The 24,231-nt window shown below is 66.2% G+C and overlaps 1 protein-coding gene across 1 annotated transcript; it reads left to right on the top strand.

Moving 5' to 3' along the window:
• Positions 1-1,311: 1,311 nt before the first annotated feature.
• MICALL2 (MICAL like 2) lies at positions 1,312-22,296 on the top strand (the record flags this gene model as incomplete). The annotated part of the gene is made up of 17 exons (XM_079718328.1): positions 1,312-1,454; positions 9,778-9,826; positions 12,088-12,229; positions 13,049-13,206; positions 13,854-13,966; positions 14,187-14,960; positions 16,609-16,877; positions 17,748-17,841; positions 18,675-18,829; positions 19,260-19,424; positions 19,980-20,044; positions 20,130-20,253; positions 20,367-20,457; positions 20,567-20,640; positions 21,161-21,275; positions 21,685-21,731; positions 22,084-22,296. 17 exons carry the CDS (start codon positions 1,312-1,314, stop codon positions 22,176-22,178), a joined length of 2,673 nt encoding a protein of 890 aa, XP_079574454.1. The 3' UTR covers positions 22,179-22,296.
• Positions 22,297-24,231: the final 1,935 nt, after the last annotated feature.

The raw sequence follows: 24,231 nt of genomic DNA, 5'->3' as shown, positions 1-24,231 counted from the left end.
AACCCACTTGGCTCCTGGTTCTGGGACTAGCCACCAGTCCAACTGAACTGGCAGGACATTGCCCTTTGTCCTCTAGCTGGGAAACCCCAGCAGGTCAGGGCAGCATCCACAGCCAGCAACAGTCCCAGGTCACAGTGGCTCCCTGTCTAGCACCTGCTTGCCCCCTGTGACGGGGAGCTCATCACCACAGGGTCCAGCTGCAGGAAAGAGCTGGCTCTGGACTGGAAGACTGTCTCTGCTCCTGCAAGTGGGCACAGAAGCCACCCTGTCCCCCTGCCAGGCCTATCTCAGGAAAACACCCTCCCTCCTGCCAGGCCCTGTCTGGGCAAGCCCTGGGCCTGGTGCCGGGTGGGCGGGGTCACTTCACTTGTCTGGTGTCAGTGTTTCTGGCTGTCTGTCCTCATGCCCACAGACAGGTTTCCCCGAGAATGTGGAGGGGAGCAGCCCAATAACTGAGGTCCCCACAAGACTTAATGACTTGGGTCACAGATGCTCAAAGTGGAAAACTGGGAAACAGATCAGGACACCAAGACCCCCGAGGGGTCTCAGGCCCAAGGGGCAGCCCATGCGCACAGGCCGCAGGCGGGGAGACTCCTGGAGGGAGTCGCCCCACCCGCAGGGCCAGCTCGGGGACCATGCCCCTTCCCCAGCCTCCGCTGCCTCTTCCGTGAATCTGGGAGACTCACATGCCCGCCGGTAAGAGAGGGCGGATGGGAAAGTCCTTTCAAATCCCAGAAATGCGACGGGCGTTCCTGCTGCGCTCCGGGCGGTGGTGGGGGCCACCGGCCGGCCTGCCCGGCTGCACCTCGGGCAGATCTCAGTTTCCCCGTCTGCAAAGTGGCCTTGACCGCACTGCTCCAGGAGGGTGGGGGTGGCGGAGGCTTTTAAAAGAAAGACAGTCTTGAAGCCTCCCGCGGACTCCTGGGAGGGAGGGAGGCGAGTGGCGGGCGGGGCCTTGGGCGTGGTCTATAGGGGGCAGGGCCTGTTCGAGGCGGGAGCCTTCCCCTGGCCTGGTGGGGCCGGGGCCGGTCCGGGCTCGGGGGCGGGGCCTTTCCGGGGCGGAGCCTGGCCAGGAGGGGTGGGACCTTATGGGGCGGGGCCTTGTGTGGCGGGGGCGTGGCCGGGAGGAGCGGCGCCTGGGGGGCGTGGCCTTGCCGGGGGCAGGGGCTGGCGGGCTGGCTCCCGCCGCGCTCCCGCCGGCTCCAAGTCCTCCCGGCGCTCTGGGGCGGGCTCCTCGTCTTCGGGCCGGGCCTCAGCCCCCGGGAGCGCTTTCGGAGCCCCGGCGCCGGCCGGGCGCACGCCGCTGCCCTCATGGCGGCCATCACAGCGCTGCAGCAGTGGTGCCGGCAGCAGTGCGAGGGCTATCGGGACGTGAGCATCACCAACATGACCACGTCGTTCCGCGACGGCCTGGCCTTCTGCGCCATCCTGCACCGCCACCGGCCCGACCTCATGTGAGTGCGCCCGCTCCCGGCGCGCCGGCCTCCGGCGGGGAAACTGAGGCCGGGCTGCTCGGACGGGGGGCGGGGCAATGGGCCGCGGTCAGAAATCCCGGCCCGGGGCCTGGTGGGACGAACGCTCTGGGGCCGAGCGGAGCCGGACCCTGCAGGCACGCCCGCCCCGTGGTCCCTGCAGGGCCTCAGTTTGCCCGGCCACCAAGTGGAGCTGGGCCGGAGCCAGGACGTGCGGCCGCCCCCGCTGGCTTAGTCAGTCCATGAGTCAGGCCAGCGTCCTGGGCTCCGGCCACAGCCAGCCCTCCCCGTCGGTCTCCCTGGGAAAGGGCCAGCATATTCTGGGCCCTCTGAGACCCCCACTGTCCTGGGACATACCTACTAGATCAGGGGGTGGGGGGCACTCGGGTCTTACTGTGTGGTACTGGCCGTCTCCCAGCCTGTCCCGGCACCTTTAGGAATGCGGCCCAGGGTCACTGTGGGGGAGGGGCCAATGCAGAGCAGGAAGCTTGAGACACCCACCCCCCAGGTCCCCTTGCCCGGGCCTCCTTACCCTGGGGTGATGGGGCATAAGATGGGAGCCTTGGGAGGTGGGGAGGGGAGGGGGCTAGGTCATCTCCCCCCAGGAGGGTCTAGGGGTCGAGGCTGGGAGGTTGGCCCTGCCTTGTTGCCAGATCTTGTCCCTGCCCTGGACCCGCTCCGTCTGTTATTCACTCAGCAAACGCTCTTTGGCTGTGACTGGGACCCGGCTTGCTGGGACAGCTCTGTGCTGTGAGGCCCTGGCCCCCTGCCTCATGAGAATTCACAATGAGTAAAGCTGCCAGGGAGGGTGCCTGGGCTGGGTGGATGGACGCTCAGGAAGGGTGTCCTTGGAAGACGCCTCCTGGAAAAAGCATGTTGTTTGTTAAATGTTAAAAGTGTTCTGAAAAGTCATGGCTGGAACCAGGGGTGGGTGGAGCGTGTTTGCCAGGGAGGGCCCTGGCTGGGAGCAGCCAGAGGCAGCACCTTCTCCATGCTGCCCTTGGGCCTCTTGCTGTACAGACGGGGAAACTGAGGCCCAGAGAGGAGACAGCCTTGTTCAGGACACAGAGCATGTCAGGCAGAACCAGGGCTGGCACATGGGGCTCGTCCCCTGCACCCAGATGTCCGCTGTACCCCCAGGGACTGTCCCCAAGCACCGCCCTCTATGGGGAAGCTAGTCTTAAGAAAGAGGCCTGCATGGATTTCCTCCTCCCGCCTGGGGTTGTGAAATGCATCTGTGGAGCCGCGTGGGGAGTCCTCTCTGCTCCCTGCCCGCGGATTTGCCTTAGTTGCCCTCAGAGCCAGATGTCGGGGCAGCATGCGCTTCCACTCTGAACACCCGAAGCTGAGCTTTGATTGTGGGGGGCCGGGGCGCGGGGTCCTGGAGACTGGGAGACTGAGAGACGGACTGGCAGTGGAGCCTGGGGCAGGCAGGGTCCCCGGGGGGCTGGCTGGTGGCTGACCCCAGGCAACCCGGACCGGGTCAGCGGGAGAAGTCTGCCATTGACGGGAAAGAGGGTGCCGCCCTCTGCCAGCCCAGCAACCTCAGGACGCCGTGCGGGTGTAAATGGAGATTTGGGGCCTTTCCGAGTCCCGGGAGCTTCCATCTGTTCCCAGCTGTGCTGGGGTTAGAGGCCTGTGTGTGTGTGTGTGTGTGTGTGTGTGTGTGTGTGCACCTGTCCCAGCATGCACTGCCCGCGGGTGATCACAGGCTTGCACATGTGGGTGTCTCCACATGCTGGCACAAGCTGGTGTCTTACAGCAGTTCACATAACCATTATTGAGTGCCTGCTGTATACGCAGCACTGTGTACTGTACCGGGTGGCCTTGGCCCCTGTCTCAGGGAGTGACGGTTTGGGTACAGAGACAGACAGCAAACAGATAAATGAACAGAAGCTCAAGGCAGCTCCAGAGGGTGGTGAAGGCTGGGCAGGGAGGACGCTGGGAGGAGGAGGAGGCCGCACCCTCGCACACTGCAGTGAGTTATCTCACTTACTGCTGGCTTGGTCATTGGTCACCTGCCCCCACTGGACTTTCAGCTCCAGAGGGTGGGGATGTCTGTCTGCTTTGTTCACTGCTGTGTCCCCGGTGCCTGGAGGATGTCTGGCACGTGACAAATGCTCAGTAGTTAACAGCACGCAGTCGGAGGTCTGTGGATGAGGGAGGTCTGCTTGGGGCCCAGCAAGGATGGCCGTTGCTTCCAGGTGAGGGCTCTGCAGGTGCCTGGGAGCAGCAGGCAAGGGGAGGAGGAGGCCACGGGGGCAGAGATGGAGGCACGTGGCCACAGTCAGGGAAGGCCACCAGAGGCTGGGAGGGACAAGGAACACAATCTCCCCCTGAGCTTCCGGAGGGAGCTTGGCCCTGCTGACACCTTGATGTCAGACTTCTGGCCTCCAGACTGGGAGGGACAGAATAAATGTCTGTTATTCTAAGGCGCCCAGTTTGCGGACAGTCGTTGAGGCAGCAGTGGAGAACCAGTCAGGCTCCCATACGTGGCGGGGCCCAGAAGGGGCTCCACAGATACTGGCTGATCGAATCCCGTGCGTGTGGGCCCATGTGTGTCACGGGCCTGTGTCTGTGCCTTAGATACCCCTCCGCCACCTCTGGTCCCAGCGATGCCTCTGGGCAAGTTGGTGGCTGGGGGAGGGGTGGTCTCACCAAGAAGCCCTGAGCCACCCCACTGGCCCCCAGTGGTGCAAGAGGGGGAGGAAACACGCAGGAACCTCGTGGGGTGGCCGTCCTCCCAGGGGAGCCCCCGAGCTCAGACCCGGTGACACTCACCCCCACCCTCCCCATCCTGTGAAGACCCTCCGGCAGCAGGAAAGTGGACATCCTGTCTCCCTGTCTCCTAGCTTCGCCACCAGGAAGTCCTTCCCTTTCTCTGCTCCTGTGAGCCTGTTTCCTCCTGGCCCCCAGTGGAGGGGAGCGGCCGTGAAAGGAGGAGCTGGGCGCTGAGCCCGCCGGGTGGGAGCTCCGGCTGCCTGGCTGTCCTCCTGTTGGCTCTGTCTACTGGGATCTGCGAATTCACCTGTGCCCTGCAGTGGTCGCCCCCCGGGGACACAGACAGGTGTGCGGGTCTCACGCTCACCCACCCCGCCCCTGGCCGGCCCACCGGGCCCACCCCATAGCTGTAGGTGCCCACCCCATAGCTGTAGGTGCCCACCCCATAGCTGTAAGTTTCGCAGGTGGGCCTGGAGGTGCCCGCCCGCCCGCAGGGTCTGTTTCCCCAGTGACGCCGGCCACATCCGCTGAGCAGCCCAGCAGCCAGGTGAGCTGCAGGAACCGCTCAAAACAAACACACCCTTCCTGCCTCGGGGCAGTAAACCTGTGGGGCTGGAGTGTTCCTTCCCCTCTAGCCAGACCAGGAGGGACTGAAGCTCCAGGAGGCCGGGAGGGCGGGAGGAGGGTGGGCAGGCAAGACGCCAGGGCGGCAGCCCTTCCCAGAGGCAGGGGCTGGGCTTCCTTCTCCAGGGCCGTTGGGGCGGGAGGGGTGCTGGAGGCCGGCCCTCTGTGGGAGCCGCAGAGGGGTCGGGGCTCAGGGAGTGGGTTCTGTGTAAACTCGCTGGGCCTCCCCGACTCCTCAGTCCCGTGGGGGACGACCTGACCTTTCCCTGCAGCTCTGGGGCCCCCGCCAGGCTGGGCCACAAGTGGGGGGCGGCTCCCTGGCTGCTCTTGGAGACGCACCCGTCGTGGGGTGTCACCCCCGGAGACCCGCACCCAGAAGCCGCTTCCTGGGCCAGAGCAGAGTGGGCTGGGCCCCGGGTACGGGCTGGCCTCCCCCCGACGCTGGCTTCATGGTCAGCAGGAAGCCGCCTGGGGACAGAGGCCTCTGTTCTTGGCCTGAGGGCCTGCGGCTGGGCTCAGGCCCGACGCCCCCCTGATTCCCCCTTAGGCCACTGCAGGAGCCCTGGGCTGACCCCTCCTGGCTGGGCCCTGGCCGGGGTCGGGGTCTGCGCCAGCCTGAGGAAGGCCTGCAGCAGGGGGGACCTTTCCTCCCCGCCTCGCCTCGGGCACCTCCTCCGTCCACTCCCCCCTGGCTCTGTCCACCCTCTCCCTGGCCTCTTGCAGAGTGTCTGCCTTGGTGTCTCTGTCCCTGAGCCCCGCCTCCCCCCCTCCACCCCCACCCCCCGCCTCTGCCCTATGGGCTCTCCTGTCTCATCTCTGGGCACTTTGGTCCCTATGTCTCCCTCCATCTGTATTTCAGCCTCTCTGTCTGTCTGTCTGTCACTCTCCCTCTCTGCTCCCCTTCCTGGTGGAATTAACTCCAGATGTGCTGGGGATGCCCGGAAAAGAGGCTGGGCTTCTCTCATCTCCCCCCGCACCCCACTCCGCCCCCAGTCCCAGCACCCACCCCCATGCAGTTGCATTTAGTTCCAGGAAATAAACAGCGTGAGATCAGCTCTCCAGGAATTTGGAAGGGGGTACACATTCCCAAGAGCCCCCGAGGCGTTGGGGGTAGGAGGAGGTCAGCAGCCCTGGTCAGCTGTGGCCGGCGGGAAGCAGGCCGGGAGGGGCCGTGCGAGCCTCGGGCTCTCTCAGCCAGGCCCGGCGCCGGCCAGGGCAGGGCACACAGACCCAGTGAGCTCATTCATTAGGCCGGTGCTGAAAGAGTAAACAAATGCCACCGAAGGCCCCTCACTCAGCAAGCACTGGACAGACTAACTCATCAGCAGCGTTCACAGAGTGCCAGCTGTGTGCCTGGCCCCAGGCAGGTACCTTGGAGTCATAGCAGAACATACCTGATTTTTATTTTTTTATTTTTATTTTTGGCCATACCAAGTGGCTCGTGGGATCTTAGTTCCCCGACCAGGGATCGAACCCGTGCCCCCTGCAGTGGAAGCGCGGAGTTCTAACCACTGGACCACCAGGGAATTCCCAGAATATCCCTGATTTTAAATACAGGAGTTCACCTAAAAAAATGATCTACCTGGGGAGGGTGTCCTGGGTCCCTGCCCGCCGGTGTGCAGGTTCTCGGATGAAGATGCTGATGCAGTTTGATCCTGCAAGACCTTAAACACAAGCCGGCCACCTCCCTGAGGTGAGCCCAAGGTATCAGCCCGGGAGGCCCGCTGATCAAGGTCCTGCAAACGGGCAGCTGAGACGACAGAAAGGAGCCTTCCACCTGTTCCGTCCAGGAGCGCAGGGCGGTGTCAGCAGGGCTGGTTGCTCCTGGGGCCTCCGCCCTGGGTGTGCAGACGCTGTCTGCTCCCCAGGCCTCTGCCTCGCCCTCCCTCTCTGCACATCTCTGCGTCCAAATTTCCCCTGTTTGTGAGGACACCAGTCATTTTGGATTAGGGCCCCCCAGTGGCCCACTTTAACTTGATTCTGTAAAGTCCCTGTTTCCAGAAAACGTCACGTCCTGAGGTCGTGGGGGTTAGGACTCCATCAGGCCTCTTTTGGGGGACACTTCAGCCCATCCCATGGGGGGTCGCCTGCTGGCGGAAACCTGGTCCCGTGGGCTTCCTGGCGGGGATGGGCGGGCCTCTCCTTGGCGCTCTCTGAAGGGATTTGCGAGGCAGCTCTGACCCCTCGCCGGTCTCCGCCAGCCCGCTGGCTTCAGAGCTCCGGCCCCGCAGCTCTCAGGGACCGAGTTGATGCTGGCGAAACCCCCTGCCGAGGGGACGTGAGCTCAGGCCTCAGGGAGATGGGCAGGGCCACTCTGGGCACGGGGAGCAGCACGAGCCAGGGCCCCGGGGCGCTTGGAGGGAGCTCAGCCTGGGAGGGGCGTGGTAGTCCTGGGACTGGCCCGGGTACTCCGGCCCAGCCGTGGATCCTTGCGGGTCCAGGGAGGCAGCTTGGCTTTGGTGCTGAGGGTGGCAGTCCTTGAACTTGAGTGGAAGGGCAATTCTGCCCCCTCTGGCCAGCATGCCTTTGACCCTGCTCAGGGGGGCTGGCACCGCGTCATGGGTGCCCCGATTTACGCCGAGACCCTCTGAGACCCTCACTCTGGGTCTGCAGGCAGAGAGGGCGCTGGGGGCAGCTGGCTGCCCCAGATCGCGAGACGGAGCCGTTGCAGCCCCCCGGGGGGACCGAGGCCAATGCGGGGGCGCAGAGGGCTTCCTTCTCCTCCTTGTTTGGAGACAAAACAGACCTTGTTATCCTGCCCTCCAGCACCGGGCATCTTGCTGAGGACACGGCCGTTTCGGTCAGTGACCCCGGGCAGGTCTGGAGAAGAGATTGAACTTTCAAAGCGGTGGTGGGGGGAGGGAGGGAGAGGCGCTGGAGGGGCCTGCGCGGCTGGGAGCCCCCCTGGGGCGGCGGACGTGCCCGCGGACATCGCTGGGCGTTGGGCTGCCACGCCCACCCGCCCACTCCTCTGGTCATTTGTCCCCCACAGACAGGTCTGTCCGCCGTCCTGTCCTGGGCACAAAGCACCCTCTGTTCTCCTGGGGTGGTCTCACATCTGGAACATGTTACCTGGGAGGTGGTCCAGGCGGAAACTGGGAGGTTTCCCGAAGAGCCGGGCAGGTTGATGAACGGCAGCTGGAGGCCGATGGGGCCCCTGAGGCGGGAGGTGGGCAAACTGCAGCCCCTGTCCTCCTCCCACCCCCAATGTGTGGCCAAGGGCCAGCCGCTGCCCCAGCCTCAGTTTCCTCATCTGTGTAATAGGCCTCCCGGGGATGTCACAGGGTCAGTGAGGTGGGGTCAGTGCACGGTCAGGGCTGGGAGCCAGGCCATCCTAGGCCAGGTGGCCGCAGGGTCTCCCCTCCCCCACTCTGTCTGCCACCTGCCCGGCCTTGAGCCAGCACCCTCAAATTCACCATGAGAAGCCGTGGTCACCCTCTCAAGATGGGGACCCTGAGGCCCCAAGAGAAGAGGGGGCCCGCCCGGGTCAGACAGCACGGCCGGGATGAGTCGGGATGCGGCCCCCCTGCCCTGCCCCCAGCTCTCTCCTGTGCCACGAGGCTTCCGGAACAAACCAGTTGACCCCAGAGTGGCAAGGCTGCCGCCCAGGACATGAACAGACAGACAGATCTGTATTTAACCAGCCCTCCCGAAGGTGTTGGGCCGCGTAGCTGAACGTCCGGTGCCGGGCCGGCCGCCTGCTGGGGTCTGGCTGTGTTTTCCGGTCAGAGCATCCTCCCGGGTGTGCTGTGCCAGGCGTGTGTGTGGAGTGCGGGGACCGGCCTGGAGCTGGCGCTGCGCTTCTCCGCCTTTCGGAAGGATCGCTGCGCTCCTGGCCTCTCCGGGCAGGCCTACCATTCTGGCCGGGCCTGGGGCCCCTGCACCCCTGTGGTCAAGTGTGTGGGAGGCACCGGGGGCTCTAATATTCTCAGCCTTGACGGTCTGCCCCCTCGGGAGGACGGCTGGGCACCTGGTGGGCACGTTCGAACCCCAAACACCTGGACGCTGGGGCCACGGTCCCCGCTCTGGTCCTGCTCCCCCACTGTGTGGCCTCAGGCAAGTCATGGAGTCTTTCTGTGCCACGTCGCCTCATCTGTGGGAGGGGGGCATTGACGGCGTCTGCAGGTGCAAGTTGGTATTTTTATTTTTATTTATTTTATTATTTTTTTTTTGCGGTACGCGGGCCTCTCACCGTTTTGGCCTCTCCCATTGGCGGAGCACAGGCTCCGGACGCGCAGGCTCAGCGGCCATGGCTCACGGGCCCAGCCGCTCCGCGGCATGTGGGATCTTCCCGGACCGGGGCACGAACCCGTGTCCCCTGCATCGGCAGGCGTTCTCTCAACCACTGCGCCACCAGGGAAGCCCACGAGTTGATACTTTTAAAGAGCTGAGCACAGCAGCGCTCGTGGGAGGTGCTGGGTACATAAAGCAGTGGTGGGAACCAGGAGGTGGACCGAGGGCCCGGCTCGCCCTGACCGGTGGGCAGCGTGGAGCTCCGCCCACAGGAGCCCCTCAACCCCAGGGCATCGGCCTCCCATGACCCACAGGCCCGTGAGCTGCCCAGGGGGATGCAGCCCACCCCAAGCTGGGCCCTGGCTGGGCCGCCTGCTCCGCCACCCAGGGCCCGCTTCCAGCTACACCTAACTGGGCGGCGCAGAGGTGGGGCTTGGCCTCTGCAGGGCGAGGGGTGGAGTCTGCAGCCGGGGGCCTGTGTGGGCCGTTGGGGCCCAGGTCTCGGGAGGTGCTGGACGGCATCCCCGGGCCCAGAGCAGGGCCAGAGCCTGAGGCCTGGTGCCCAGCCCTACCCTCCTCTTGGTCGCTGTGTGACCTCGTTCCTTCACTGCCCCACCCCTGGCCTCGGTTTCCCCCTTTGGGCAAGATGACATCTGAGGCCCTTGTGGCCCCTCCCTTCCTTCTTGGCCCCTGAGCTCCTTTGAACACTTGTATTTTAATTTTCCAGAAACTTCGATGCCCTCAGGAAGGAAAACATTTACGAGAACAACAAACTGGTGAGTGCCTTCTCAGCCCGGTTTGCGCCGTCCCCAGCCCGTGTCCCAGGGACCCGAGTGGGCACAACCTCCCCCAGGGTAGCCGCAGAGTCACTGCTGCCCGTAGGTGGGCAGGGGGAGGCTGGGCACTCGCCGCTGGGCTCTACAGCCTGTCCCGAGCTGGGCAACCCCAGCTCCCCAGAATAGCCCCTGATCTCATAGCCAGGCCTCCTGGTCCCTCTTTTTCTTGGTGGGGAGGGGAGGGGAGGGCCGGACCCTCCTTCCCACCCAAGGCAGAGCAGGCTCCGAGGTAGCTCTGTGGCACAGGGTCCCCGGCTGTGTCTTGGGATGGACCCGCTCTCAGGCTGGCTGCGTTCAAGTCCTGCCCAGCCATCGTGCTGTGGGACCCCACCCCGTGCCAGCCCGCCTCAGCTTCCCTGCTGCAAAATGAGCTCCATGACCCCACGGGACTGATGCCCAGAAACTTGGCCCATGTTCTCTGCGCTTCCGTTGTGGTCCCTGCCGGGGTGCAGCCATGAGCAGGACGCCCACCCCCATCAGGTCTGCGAGTCTGGGGGCAGCACCCGCAGCACTGGCGATTGGAATTTATTTGTTTTTTTTTTTGTGTGTGTGGTACGCGGGCCTCTCACTGCTGTGGCCTCTCCCGTTGCGGAGCACAGGCTCCGGACGCGCAGGCTCAGCGGCCATGGCTCACGGGCCCAGCCGCTCCGCGGCATGTGGGATCCTCCCAGACCGGGGCACGAACCCGTGTCCCCTGCATCGGCAGGCGGACTCTCAACCACTGCGCCACCAGGGAAGCCCTGGAATTTAAATTTAACTTAACTGAGATGAAATAAAATGACACATTCAGTTCCGCAGCTGCACTGGTCACGTTTCAGGCACTCACTAGCCATGCGTGGATGGCTCAGAGTAGGATGCGTCCACCGTGACAGGGTCGTCGGACCACACTGACCACGGCTAGTGTGTGGGCGGGAACGGGAGCCGCAGGGAAGAGGTGGGGTGGGGGCGTGGTGAGGGGCAGGGATGCTGGGTGAAGACGAAGGAGAGGGGGCTGCTGGGGTGAAGGCTCTGGGGCTGGAGGGCACCAAGCTTGTGGGAAGCAGCAAGGGGGGTGCGGCAGGAACAGAGGGGCGGGTGGCTGGGGTGGAGGCTGGGACAGAGGGTGGATGGGCGGCGGGGAGGCCGGGACAGAGAGAGGAGGCTGGGGTCTGGGGGGACTTGGCTTCTTCTCTGAAGCCTGCTGTGCTATAGGAGTGGCCAGCTTCTGGGTATGTTGGGTTGGCCGAAAAGTTCGTTCAGGTTTTACTATAAGATCCTACGGAAAAACCCAGACGAACTTTTGGCCAAGTCAGTGTTTGGAAGGACTCAGAGGCAATAGGAGGCCTGTGTTCCTAGGGCGGCTGGGGGTCCCTGTGGGGGCCTCGGCTTAGATGCACAGAGATTGAGGTGGGGGTCCTGGTAGTTTAGGGGAGGGCTAGAGTGTGAAGGCAGGAGCCCCGCTGGGCTGGCAGGGCAGGGGAGGGGAGGAAGGGATGGGGGAGGGAGGGAAGGGAGGGGAGGAGAGGAAGGGAGGGGAGGGAGGGAGGGGAGGGAGGGAGGGGAGGGGACGGGGGAGGAGCCCCCACAGGCCACTGCAGAGTCGGGGCAGAGGAATCAGCTGTGGCAGGGGTGGGGAAGAAGCAGCAGCAGAGATCTACAAACCCCCGGGGCGGGGAGCCCACCCGGGGAGCCTACCCCCACCCCCACCCCCGCCCAGTGAGTGTCCCTTGCTGGGCTTTGTCTCCTAGGACACAGGTGTCCCCCCTGGCCTGGGGAAGGCTCCTCCCATGGAGAAAGCTGCCCCCTGACCTGTAAGATCGGTGTCGGCCAGGGGCGTACAGATTTAGGGGTGTGGGGGCCGTTGAGGGGGTCTCCACGTTGACCTGGGGCTGAAGTCCCAGAGCAAATAGCCCGAGCTGGGCAGGGCCCCCTCAGGACCGGGCCGTGGCCTCAGCTGCTGTTACCGAGGACCCGCCGGGATGGGCCCCAGAGCTCCTTCAATCCTGTGATTGGGCTGTGCTCTCCGTGGTACAGACGGGTAAACCGAGGCCAGGGAGGCCATGCGGGCCGAGCAGAACTCGAACCTTGAACCCAGACCTTTCTGGGCTCTAAGCGGCTCTGTTGCCTTGGGCCCCTCCCACCTTCCCTCCGGGGGAGCTGGTGGCCTGGCCGAGGTGGGGGAGGGGCCTCCCAGCCCACCCCACTGACCACGCCCCTCCCAGGCCTTCCGTGTGGCTGAGGAGCAGCTGGGCATCCCGGCCTTGCTGGACGCCGAGGACATGGTGGCCCTGAAGGTGCCCGACCGGCTGAGCATCCTGACCTACGTGTCCCAGTACTACAACTACTTCCACGGGCGCTCCCCCAGTGAGTGCCCGCGTGGCCCTCCGTCTCGGGTCCGCGCCTGGCCCCCCAGCCCGCACCCAGCACTGCCGTGGGTGCCGCCACCTCCTCCACGTCCTGCTGCAAGTGACAAGCGGGGTCCAGGCCCCCAGGCCTCCCATTGCCCCCGCTGGAGCAGGCTCAGCCGTCCGCCGCTGGAGCAGGCTCAGCCGTCCGCCTCCCTGTCCACTGGGCAGACACCCAGCTCCCCGCCTTTCCCTCTCTGTGCGCACAGCTCTCGCCTTGGGCGGCGTGGCTGACCCCGTGCGGGCTCCCAGGCCCTGCTGCAGAGGCCCCCACGTGCTGCTGATGGTCAACTGGCCCTGGCAGGGTGTGGCTGAGAGCAGGCTGGTCAGGGGAGGGGCCGGCCTGGGTTCATCATTCCAGCCACTTTGTGCACCAGCAGCTCAGCGCCAGCCCCCCGCCCCAGGCCGACATGCCTCACCCGGGCTTAGAAATGCTTAGAAATCCCCAGAATCGCTCTGGGCACAGGCCAGCCTGACTTAGAGCCCTACTTGGTGGAGAAACAGAAAGTGCCTTTTCCCTGACCTCAGATCGGGGCTCTCGGAGGGGAGGGGAGGAGCGTGGGGGAGGCCAGGCCCCTGCTGGGAATGGATGCTCACTGGGGCTACCCTTCCCCCCTCCCCGGCCCCCAGAGAGCAGGGGCTGCCCATCCCCACCCCCCGCTCCATGTTCCGGGCTGGGCACTGGCACCTCCAGGGAACCCGGACCAGGGGTGGCCCCAGAGTCTTTCAGAGCCAGCATGCGGGGCCGGGGCCCCTGACCCTGTGTGTCTCGTGCCAGTTGGGGGCATGGCCGGCGTGAAGAGGCCCCGGTCGGACGCCAGTGAGGAACCGTCTGGAAAGAAGGCCCCGTCCCAACCTGCCAGGCCGTTGCCCACCCCAGCCCGGGGGCAGCCGCTGTCTCCGGTCAGCACAAACCCCACCATCCAGCAGAAGGCTGTAAGTGCCCTGGCCCGCCCTCCCTCTGGTTCTTGTGTTTTCCACCAGCTTCCACTGAGTGGGGCTCTTGGGCCTGAGTGTGTCCCTAACCCACAGTGCCCAGGGTGGGGTGGGGTCCCCTCGGGTCCCAGACACGGCCTCAGCTGCCCCCTGGACTGGCTCCCCGAGTGGTGGTCGGGATATGATCCCCGTTGTACAGACAGGTAAACCGAGGCCAGGGAGGCCCCGAAGGCCAGGTAGGGCCCCGAGCGGGTGTCTTGCCTAGGCTACCCCCCCCGCCCCGTAGGGCCAGGAGAGCACGTGGGCATGTCCTGCACTCCCAGGCCAGCCCTGCAAAGTGAGGTGGAGACGGGACAGGGTGATGACTTGGGGCGGGGTACTGGGGATTGGGTAGGATTTCTGCACCTTGGGGTGGGAATAGGAGGTGCCAGAATCTGTCTCCTGGCTCCCCGAGACCCCCAAAGTCAGCCTCCAGCCCGCTGCCCTTGGGCCAGGCTGGAGACCCTGAACGCAGAGTCCAGTGGCCTGGGCACGAGCCTCCTCTGGGACCTCCACTCTCCGGTCTGTACAGTGGGATCTTCTGGCCCGTGACGGGGTGGCTGTGAGGAGGGGAGGTGGGGCCGGCCCGTCAATGGCTCCCCCCGCAGGGCCAGGCTGCGGTTGGCTCTGTCAGCAGCACCTGTGGCGTCTGTGGGCAGCACGTGCACCTTGTGCAGCGGCACTTGGCAGATGGGAAGCTGTACCACCGGAGCTGCTTCAGGTGGGCCCGTGTGCGTGTGCGCGTGAGTGTGAACCCGTGTGCGTGCTGACGGGATGAGCAGCCCTGACGAGGGCCATGGGGGAGCCTGGGAGAAGAGGTGTTTGTGGAGTGAGCCGCCACCCGCACGAGGGCACCCGGGATCCACGTGTGCCTGCCCTGGGGAGGCTGGAGTGAACACGCCTGTGGCTGGAGCCCCCTCTGGTTTCCCCGCCCACCCCAGGTGTAAGCAATGCTCCAACACGCTGCACTCGGGGGCCTACAAGGCCACAGCAGAGCCCGGCGTCTTCATCTGCTCCGGCCACCACCCTGGAACCGCCTCTGCTGGCCCCACGTTGCCGGGCTTGACCCCCAGGCGGCCTGGAGCCCTGTCCATGGACTCCAAGACCCCTGGATCCCCGAAGAAGGCCCAGGAGGCGAGCGGGCAGAGAGACGCAGGGCCAAAGGCCAGGCCGCCCGCGTGGGAGCCTGTGGTGGGCAGCCCGACTGCCAAAGGTTCCCCTCCGGCTGCAGGTGACCCTCCGGCCACCGCCTGCTCCCACGTCCACGTGGGGAGCCCAGCCGGGGCCAGGCTCTCGGTGGGCCCAGTGGGTGGCAAGGCCAGCACTCACGTGACCAACAGCTCTCCGACGGGGTGGTCGTCGCCGGCAGGCAGCCCTCGTTCCGCCATGACCCCGAGTGCCCGGGACTCTCGCCCGGCCACACCACAAGGCCGGGTAACCCCCCGAGGGGCAGCCCCTCAGACCAAGCTCAGCTCAGGGCCAGCGTCTCCGATCCCAGTGAGCACCCCGGCCTGGACCCCATCGTCCTCCAGGACGCAGCAGGCCCGGGAGAGGTTCTTCCAGACGCCTGGAGCCGCTCCCCGCGCTGGCCCGGCTGGCGGGGCCCCAGCTTCAGCGGACGCTCCTTCCAGGGATGGCAGCAGGGAACAGGCGCTGAGCGTCCTCCGCAAGGCCCTCCACGACCTGGGGGTGGCTGGCGCTCAGGCGCCCGGCAGGTGGGTGGAGAAAGAGGGGCAGGGGGTGCGAGCCCAGGATGCCAGAGGGGCTGGGGCGGCCGGGGAGGGCTTCTGGGCTCTGGCCCTGCGGGGCTGTGTGACAGCGGGGCTGCCTGTGCCCTGCCTCAGTGTCCTCGTCTGGGAAATGTGGCGACGTAGACAAGGGAGCAGAGTGCCAGGTGGCCGGCAGCACAGGGACGCGGCTGTGCACTGTAGAGCCGGTCTGACGTGCTTGGGGGCACGGGTGCGGTGATGCTGCCGCCCGGGGCCTGGCCACACCCAGTCCTACGTGAGGACACATTTCACAGATGAGGAAACTGAGGCCGGGGGTGGTCTGAGCCCCCCAAGTGGGGCTGCCCAGGGCCTCGTGCCTTCTGCACAATGGACACGGAGCAGCCGGGGTGACGGGGTGAAGGAGGGTCGCCGTGCTGCTGTCCTGGGGCTGTTGGACACAGCACCGAGCCTGGGTGGCTGGAACAGCGGACCTTATTCCTTCACAGAGCTGGAGGCCCAAAGTCGGAACTCCAGGTGTGGGCGGGGCCACTCCCTCCGCAGGCTCGCGGGGGCTCTCTCTGCCTCTTCCGGCTCCTGGGGGCGCCCGCGGCCCTCGACGCGCGTCTCCTCCGTCTTCACGGCCTCCTCTCTGTGCGTCTGTCCTCTCCTTTTCGCGCTTGTTTTCGGTGTCAGGGCCTCCCTAGTCCAGGATGACCTCGTCCTAACCTGATTTTACCTGCCAAGAGCCTGCTGCCAAATCAGGTCACACCCTGAGCTTCCAGGGGGTGGGGATCTGTGGGGACACCATTGGCCCCACTACAGTCGCCCAGCAAGTTCCCACACCAGGCTGACGACAGGGCTGCGCCCACTGCCTCGTGCTGCCCCTCCTGTGGGGGGCCTTCCTGGCTTGGAGCTGCTGGGCCAGCTGGTGGTGCCAGGGGCTCCCAGGGAGGGCACAGGGCGGGGGAGAGCGGGCCCGCCTGCCACCCCAGCGCTGAGGGGTGTCCGAGGCTGTCGGGGGTGAGGGTGTGTAAGGACTCTGCCGGGAGTGCTCCCTGGGGGTGTATCTGGCCCAGCTCCCCCTGGGAGCCCAGCCCCTCCTGGGAGCCCAGCTCCCCCTGGGAGCCCAGCCCCTCCTGGGAGCCCAGCCCCTCCTGGGAGCCCAGCCTGGGATGGCGGAGGAGCAGGGGGAGAGCACTTGGTCGCATACGGGGCCCGGGGCACCCGGAGGAGCCGCCCTGCCTCGCGGAGGCGCCCGGGGGCCCTGCTGACAGCCTTACTTCCTGCACGTGTGCACGTGGGGGGATGCAGGGTGGCCGTGTGCGGGCCTCCTGGATGTGGCTCAGGATGGAGCTCGGCCTCCACGCTGAAGGCCCAGCTGCTCCTGGGCAGGCGGGTGGGTGGAGGAGGGATGCCCCGGGGGACAGACCCCATGGCAGCGCCCTAGGCACGGTGGGTCTGGGGGTGTGTTAATGTCAGCTGATACCGGGCTTGAACAGGAGGGTGACGTCTGCCTACGGCCCGCCTCACCCCTCGGGAGGGGAGGGTGGGCACTGGGGAGCAGCTGCTAGGGGAGGCCGAGGGGCTTCTGCCTGGGGGTTGTGGGGGGGCTTCCGGATGCAGCCGTGCCCGACACCTGTGCCCTCACCCACAGGCCCTCGCTCGCCACCGGCCCTGCTCCCGGTTCCCATCCCAGATCCGAAGCGCCAGGCGCAAGTCCAGCAGCCAAGCGGTCACAGTCGGCGTCTCTGCAGGCCCTTAGCCCCGCTGCGAGGACCGTGCCGCCGGCCCCGCCGAGTGTGGGCAGCACCTCGCGGGTGTCCGCGCCACCCCAGGCGGGCAGGAAAGGCTCGGCTGCACCCTCAGGGGCCGTTGGGGCGGGTGCTGGCTCCAGGCTGAAGCCGGAGGCCCCGCGGGCCCAGGGTAAGGGCCCCCGCATCGCGGGCGGCGCTGGGGTCACCGCGCCCAGGCTGTCGCCGTGCGTCGCGGCCGCTCTGCTTCCCGGCCTGCGGTTCTGCCGCGGTTTGCTGTTGCGGAGTCTGGCTCCCGGGGTCCCGCCTGGGGATCCGTCACCCTGTGTCACCATCACCCGCCTGCCGGACGCCCCGTGGCCCAGTCCCTGCAGCGCCGCTGTTCCCTGGTGACGGCGCCCGGCGGGCAGCCAGTGCTACTCTCCCTCTTTGCCGTGCCCTGTGGGGTCTCCCCTCTCCTGTGGGGTTTGCCGCCACTGTCTGTGTGCATCTGTCATCACTGCCCTGTCCTGGTGATGGTGGCCCTGTGCTCTGAAGGCCCTGAAGCCCCCCTGACTGCCCTGGCCTTGGGCTCTGGGCTGTTTTGGACACTTCCTGCGGAACTGCAGAGTTGGTCCTTTCTGGGTGCCAGGGCTTCTCTTAGGGGCACCGTGGTATCACTGAGCTGGCAGCACGCACCACGCAAAGTGTTCTTCCCACTCTTCCCCATGGCTGAGCCTCCAGCCTGACGGCCACTCTCCCCTGAGCCAAGGAGGCCTGCAGATCGTCACTGCCCCACACACAGACGGTCCGCATCCTTGGGACTCACCCGCCATACCCTTGCCTGTTTGGCAGCAGGGGAAGTTGGGGCCCAGAGAGGGGCAGTGAATGGAATCCCCCAGGCACACACAGCACAGGGTGGAGTCCTGTCCCCAGCTCGGCCGGTGCTCCTTCCCGGGAGCCAGGCTGGCCACGGGGGTACCTGAGGGTGGGATGGCAGCAGGAAGAAGGGGTGGGGGAGGTGCAGCCTTTCCCAGCAGACACCCCCCCCACCCCCACCCAGGGCCGAGTGCCAGCCCCCAGGAGGGCCAGGAGGACGGGCCGGCAGGATGGAGGGCCCGCCTGAAGCCCGTGGAGAAGAAAAGCCCCGCTGAGAGGTGAGGGGTGCGTGGTCTGCTGGGCGCTGGACCTATGCCCGTGCCATGGGTTTGTACACACAGGAGCCTGCGTCCGGGGCAAGCACAGGGCCTGGCACACAGTAGGCGCTTCACACGTGCTTGCAGGTGAATGACAGCACACACACACCCCCCACAAACTGACATCCACAGCAGGGCTGTGTGCACGTCTCACCGTGCCTGTCAGCTGTAGAAGCAGAAACCAGCTCCTGCCGGCCTGAGTGACAGGCCAAGTGCCCTCGTGTAACTGGACTTGGAAGGTCAGGGAGGGTCCATCAGGACCCTCGGTATCCTCGCTCTGAACCAGTCTGGAGGCCCTGGGGAATGCGAGCACGTTCGCTGGTGCACACCCACCAGGCCTGACCCTGGTGCTGGGCTGGGACCCCCATGCGCTGTGGGGAGGGGGAAGCCCCCCCAGAAAGCTCAGGATGGAGAGGGAGAGAAGGCCACTGCAGCCTTCCGCGGATGAAGTCACAGCCGCTGGGGTCACACAGGAGACTGAGCCCATGTTAGTCCGGGTCTGCTGCCCTGTGTGCCCCGTGGGAGTCCGTCACGCATGCTCAGAGTCCCAGGTAGGGGTGGGGCCGGTGCCCATGTGTGCATCGGCTGTGGGTACCTGAACACATGCTCACACCTGTGATGTAGGTGCACCTGTCAACATGCACCTGTGCTCCTGGAGGTGGGAGAGTCAGGGACGTGAGCCCGAGGGGACCACGAGGCCTCTCCTTCGGGCCGGCATGCTTCCCCCAGGCTTGTCTGCACGGGGGTGCTGGGCAGCCTGTCCCCGCTCCCCTGACCTCTTGCCTTCCATTCAGGGCTCTGGAGCTGAAGGAGCCTCAGGTCCTGGGAGAGCCGAGGGCGGGTGATGCACCCCAGAAGGTCTCTGGGAGATCCGAGGGGGGTGTCCGCGTCACCCTGACCCCTGTGCGAGTGGACGGGACACCAGGCCCGGTCGGGGCCAACCTCCTAGGTAATGCCAGACAGAAGCCCCCCTGGCCATCCCCAGCCAGGCAACCCGGGTCTAGGTGGTCCTCTCCTTGGGGGGGCAGTGGCCCTGCTTGGCCAGGGGAGCTGGTGGTCCTGGCGGGTGGGTGTGTATGTGTAATGCGCGTGTGCGTGCCTGTGCACATGCGTGACTGTGCGTGTCTGTTCTTAGCACTCAGCCGTCTTTGCGCAGGTCACCAACCCACTGGGCTCGTTTCCCCGTGTGTTGTCGGGGGTCAGGATTCTGCCCCTCCCCCCTCCCGTGGACATGACCCCTCCCGTCGGGCAGGACGTGGCTGTGAGGGCTGACCCCCGTGTTGGTGCCCCTCTGGGGAGGCCCAGCTCAGGGGAGCAGTCAGGGGCGGGCGCCGGGCCCGCTGACCTGACATGTGACTCTGTCCCCCACCCATGGGCAGCTGCATCCCCCTCCCCGTTCCAGTCCCCATCCCGCCACAGGAAGCTGGTGGTCCCTGCCAGCCTGGACGTTTCTGGCAACTGGCTTCAGCCGGAGCCCTCGGGGAAGGAAACCCCTGCCTGGAGCCAGAGGAAGGAGGAGAAAGCCCCTCCCCAGGGTGAACGAGGTCAGCCCAGGGACGCGCCCGGTTCCTGCTTGGGGTGCAGATGAAGGGGGCTCCTCTAGGAGGATGTGCCCGGCGGGGGTTTGGAGGATGTATAGGAGCCCGCGGAGCCTAGAATGGAGGGAAGACGAGCCTGGGGGCGAGCAGCCGCGCGCACCTGGAGGAGGCTGCGCCCCAGGCCCTTTCAGCGTAGGGACGCGAGGACTGAGCAGAGGCCTCCCCTGCCTCCTGGTGCCTGAGCCTCCAGGCGCTCGGCGACCATGGAGCGTTTGCTCCTGGCAGCTGGTGGGAAGGGTGTCCGATGCCGCTGACCTGGAGGAGGGCAGGGGCCCGGGTGGGCACAGGGACTTCGGGGACGGGGCCTGGGTCTGTCTATGAGCTCTCGCCCTTTGGACACCAGCCGGGGCTGCCCAGGGGCCTGCTGGGTGCAGCAGGGAAGCCGGGGTGCAGGGGGTGTCCCGGGAGGATGGGGCTGGGTGGGGGTCGGGCCCCCTTCCAGACCGCGCCTGGGTCACGCTGGGCCGGTGCCTGAAGAGGCCCGTCCTGCCCCTCCTCCAGGGAGGCCCTCGGGCCCGGCCGGCATCCCGGTTCCGCCTGGCGAGTCAGTGCCCTCCCCGGTCAGGGTGAGTAGGCTGGGGTGCAGGTGGGGGAGGGCTCAGCCCCAGGGGGCCCCCGCCCGCACCCCCCTCACCACGCCCTCATCCCCAGCTGCACCCTGACTACGTGCCCCAGGAGGAGATCCAGCGGCAGGTGCAGGACATCGAGAGGCAGCTGGACGCCCTGGAGCTCCGGGGTGTGGAGCTGGAGAAGCGCCTGCGTGCGGCCGAGGAGGGTGAGCCCCGGGCCGACCCCCTCCCCAGACCCCTCTGCCAGCTCCACCCTGGGCCCTGGCCCTGCCCCGCGCGGGCCCCGCCCGCCCCGTGCCCAGCCAGCCCCTCTCCGCAGACGCCTCGGAGGACGCCCTCATGGTGGACTGGTTCCGGCTCATCCACGAGAAGCAGCTGCTGCTGAGGCTGGAGTCCGAGCTGATGTACAAGTGAGTGGTCCCCCCGAGGCCTCCCGGAAAGCGCTCCTCTCCGCACAGGCCTGTCTGGCGCGGGGAGGCCAGTGGCCGGGCCGGGCTCACATCCGTGTCACCTCCGCAGGGCCAGGGATCAGCGCCTGGAGGAGCAGCAGCTGGACCTCGAGGGGGAGCTGCGCCGGCTGATGGCCAAGCCGGGTGCGTCCCCCGCACCCAGCGTGGAGCCCAGGCCGGCGGAGGTGGGAGGGGGTGTGAGGGGGGCTCAGTCCCAGGAGGCGGGTACGGATGCGGGCTTTCCAAGGCCCTCTCACGGCTGGCTGCCAGGAGGAGGCGATCATGGCACACTCTCTCTCGAGCCGCAGTGGAGTTTCAGCTCCTCCACTTCCTGGCTGTGTGTCCTTGGCTGAGTCACTCAACCTCTCTGTGCTTGGGTTTCATCCCTGCAAAGTGGGGGCAGTTCTAGCACCGCCTCCTTCAGCTGTGGTGAGGACTGAGTTAATGTGTGCAGGGGGCGGGGAGTGAGCGTCGGCTGTTCATTCACTCACTTAGTCATACATTCACTTATTCATTCAACCAGCGTTGCCAAGAGCCCACCATAGGCCCCAAGACCACACCCCCTCCTCCAGTGGAGGAGCCTGACCCTTGGGGAATGGGGTCACTGTGTCCCTGAGCAGGGTGGGGACAGCAGGGCTCCGGCTGATGCCAGCGGTCCCTGCAGAGGCTCTGAAGTCCCCCCAGGACCGGCAGCGGGAACAGGACCTGTTGAAGCAGTATGTGAACACTGTCAATGACCGCAGTGACATCATCGACTTCCTGGATGAGGACCGGCTCAGGCGAGGGCGGGGCCCAGGGGAGGGCGGAGCCCAGGGGAGGGGCCCAGGTTCTCACCTCACGCTCAGAACCGTCCCCTCCCCATCATCCGATCACCGGGAGGGGGATTCCCGCCAGGTACACCTTGCAGGTGGGGCCAGAGGCCGAGGGCAGGCCCTGCCCGGCAGCCTGTCTTTGAGTTTCTCCCCCGATGAGGCCTCTTGTGTGCCCAGGCCCCTCCTGTCCCCAGGCCACTGCTGAGGGGCTGGGCCCCGAGGGGGCAGGCACCTGCCCCAGGAGGGGAGAGGGTGGTGCCAGGGTGTGGCATATGGGTGGGTGGGAGGGCAGGTGCCCTGGTGTTGGGTGGGCGCAGGGCCCTGGTGTGACGCCAGCCCGCCGTGGGTGTGGTCCTCACGGCCCGTTCTCTTCCAGGGAGCAGCAGGAGGACGAGGTGCTGCAGGACATGATCCGGAAGCTGGGTGACTGGGTGGCGTGGGAGGTCGGGGCTGGGCTGGACCCCGGGGGAGTTGGGCGTCCTGTAGGAGTGGGTGCTGGGACCCACACGGCAGGCTCACCCTAAGGGAGTGAGTTACCCATCGCTTGAGGGATCCAGGAAGCATGGATGGCCCTGTGGTCAGGGTGAGGGGACTTCTTTGCCCTCCAGCCGTGCCCAGCCCAGTGGGCACTCTAAGGGCAGGTGCACGGTGGTTCCCCCGGGGAGGGCAGAGGGTTGGGCTCTGCTGGGGCCCGGGAGGCTCTGCGGGTGGCAGGGAAGGCCGCAGGGCACCGGCCATCAGGTGGGCGAGTGACCCCTCTGTGTCTGTCCCCCAGATCTGCAGAGGAGTGGTGGGGACCAGAAGAAGAAGCCCAGGTTCCGCTTGTCCAACATCTGGTCCCCGAAGAGCAGAAGCAGGACCCCCGAGTAGCTGCCTGGCGGGGCTCCAGGACCTTCACCCGCGGGTGGGGTAGGAATGTGGGTGGCGGGACCTGCACCGCCCTCTCTGTGGGCTCTGAGTAGCCTCAATAAAGAAACTGACCATGTGGCCTGGGTTCCCTCTCCCGTGTGGTCACGCGCTCCTGGGCAGCCCAGGGGTCTTGGCCACGTTCCATTTCTGCACCAGCGTGGATGTGCCCATGGCCTTGAGAAGACGCTGACCCTCTGGGCTTGGCTCGGGCCCTCTGAGACAGGCATTTTAGCCACTTCCTGACCTGACTGCATGGACAGGCTGGACATGAGCCTTACAGGAGCTGGGACAGGCCGGGTCTGTGGAAGCTGCACTCGGTGCTGGCCCTACCCCCATGTGGGGATCTCAGTCAAGACCTGTGACTTTGACCTTTAGGACAGAGGCCCGCTGGGCCCTGGGACCGAGTTCCCGGCGTCCAGCAAGGGAATGGGGCCCACCGCCCTTCCCGACTTCTGGGGGGGTGGGCCACGGCCGTGCAGGGAAGGACTGAGGGAGCAGCGTCTCCTCGCGGCCCAGCCCTGAGTCCTCAGCAGCGCTGCCCCCCACCCTCGGGAGACCTGCGGAGTAACCTCCCCTCCGGGCGTCAGCTTCCTCACCTGTGCACGGTGCTGTAGCTGTGTCTTCCTGTGCTGTCTGCAGCCACTGCAGAGCCCTTCGTGGTGGTCCCGTTGGACCCTCAGTGATGGCAAAGTGCCAGTCCTCCCCCACCTGGTGGCAGGCCGGGTCAGGACCCGAGGGTCCTGGAAGGGACAGGGCTGGGAGGTCCTGGCCGAGTGTGCTGGGCCCCAGGGGCTCTCGCTGCTCCTGCTGCCTTTGCTGGGCGGTGGAGGGTCTCAGGTGGGGATTTTTGGAACTTGAGGTCGGGATGTGATCTGGGACAAGGAGGGCAGCTGCCTGGCGTGGAGATGGATTCACAGTCCTGGCTGTGCTGCTCGGCTGTGTGGCCTTGGGCTAGGGCCCTGCCCTCTCTGAGCCTTTGGTGACCGATGGCTGCCTGTTGCCTGTGAGGTTGAGGGTGTCACGTGGCTGTGTCTGGACCAGCAGTGATGGTGGATGAGCTCAGAAACTGCCTGCTGCCCCCATCACAGTGAGCACCCGCCCCCGGAGGGTGGGGTGATAGAGGGAGATGGGTAGCCCTGAGTGGTCGGTGGGGCCTGGACTGTGCAGGGACGTGGCCAGGTGGGGCAGCTTGGCTTCCTTCCTCAGGCGCTGGGTGCCATGGGCGGTTCTGAGCAGAGGCCCTGGTGGGACTTGCGTGTTAGGAGGAGGGCCGTGGAGGGTGGCCTGGACCAGCCTGCCTGACCCTTTAGCTGAGACCCCCCGCCCCCGACGCTGTCCTTCCAGGCATGCCCCACCTGGGACCTGCGGCAGTGTGGCCTCTTCACCACCAGGGGGAAGCAGAGGGCCACTAAGGAAAGGAGCTCCATTTTACTGATCAGGAAACTGAGGCTCAGAGAGGCAAGGCAACCCCCTTGGAGTCACACAGCAAGTTAGCTGTGGCCTGGGACTGGAGCATGAGGCCCGCCTCCAGCACTCCCAGGGCTGTGCCCTCCACGTGGTCCTGGGAGCCCAGGTGGGCTGGGGTGTACGAGGCATCTTTTATTTATTTGTTTATTTATTTTTTTTTTTGCGGTACGTGGGTCTCTCACTGTTGTGGCCTCTCCCGTTGCGGAGCACAGGCTCCGGACGCGCAGGCTCAGCGGCCATGGCTCACGGGCCCAGCTGCTCTGCGGCATGTGGGATCTTCCCGGACCGGGGCACGAACCTGTGTCCCCTGCATCGGCAGGCGGACTCTCAACCACTGCGCCACCAGGGAAGCCCCCGAGGCATCTTTAAGACAGGGCAGGGAGGATTCCACCAACCGTGTATTGTCCAGCCCATTAGGCTGTGGGCAACTGGGGCTGGTCCTGCTGGGGACACGCACGCTGCCCTCCATCACGGCTGCTCCCTGGGACCCCAGAGGCCGCCCCGGGGGTGCTGGGTGGGCTTAGGGTAGCAGAGCCCCTTCTGGTGG

This window comes from Hyperoodon ampullatus (genome assembly GCF_949752795.1).
Source record: "Hyperoodon ampullatus genome assembly, chromosome: 14".
In the NCBI taxonomy this organism is placed as follows: domain Eukaryota; kingdom Metazoa; phylum Chordata; class Mammalia; order Artiodactyla; family Ziphiidae; genus Hyperoodon; species Hyperoodon ampullatus.
Note: the sequence above shows the minus strand (reverse complement) of the source record. Positions and strands in the feature narration are given on the sequence as shown.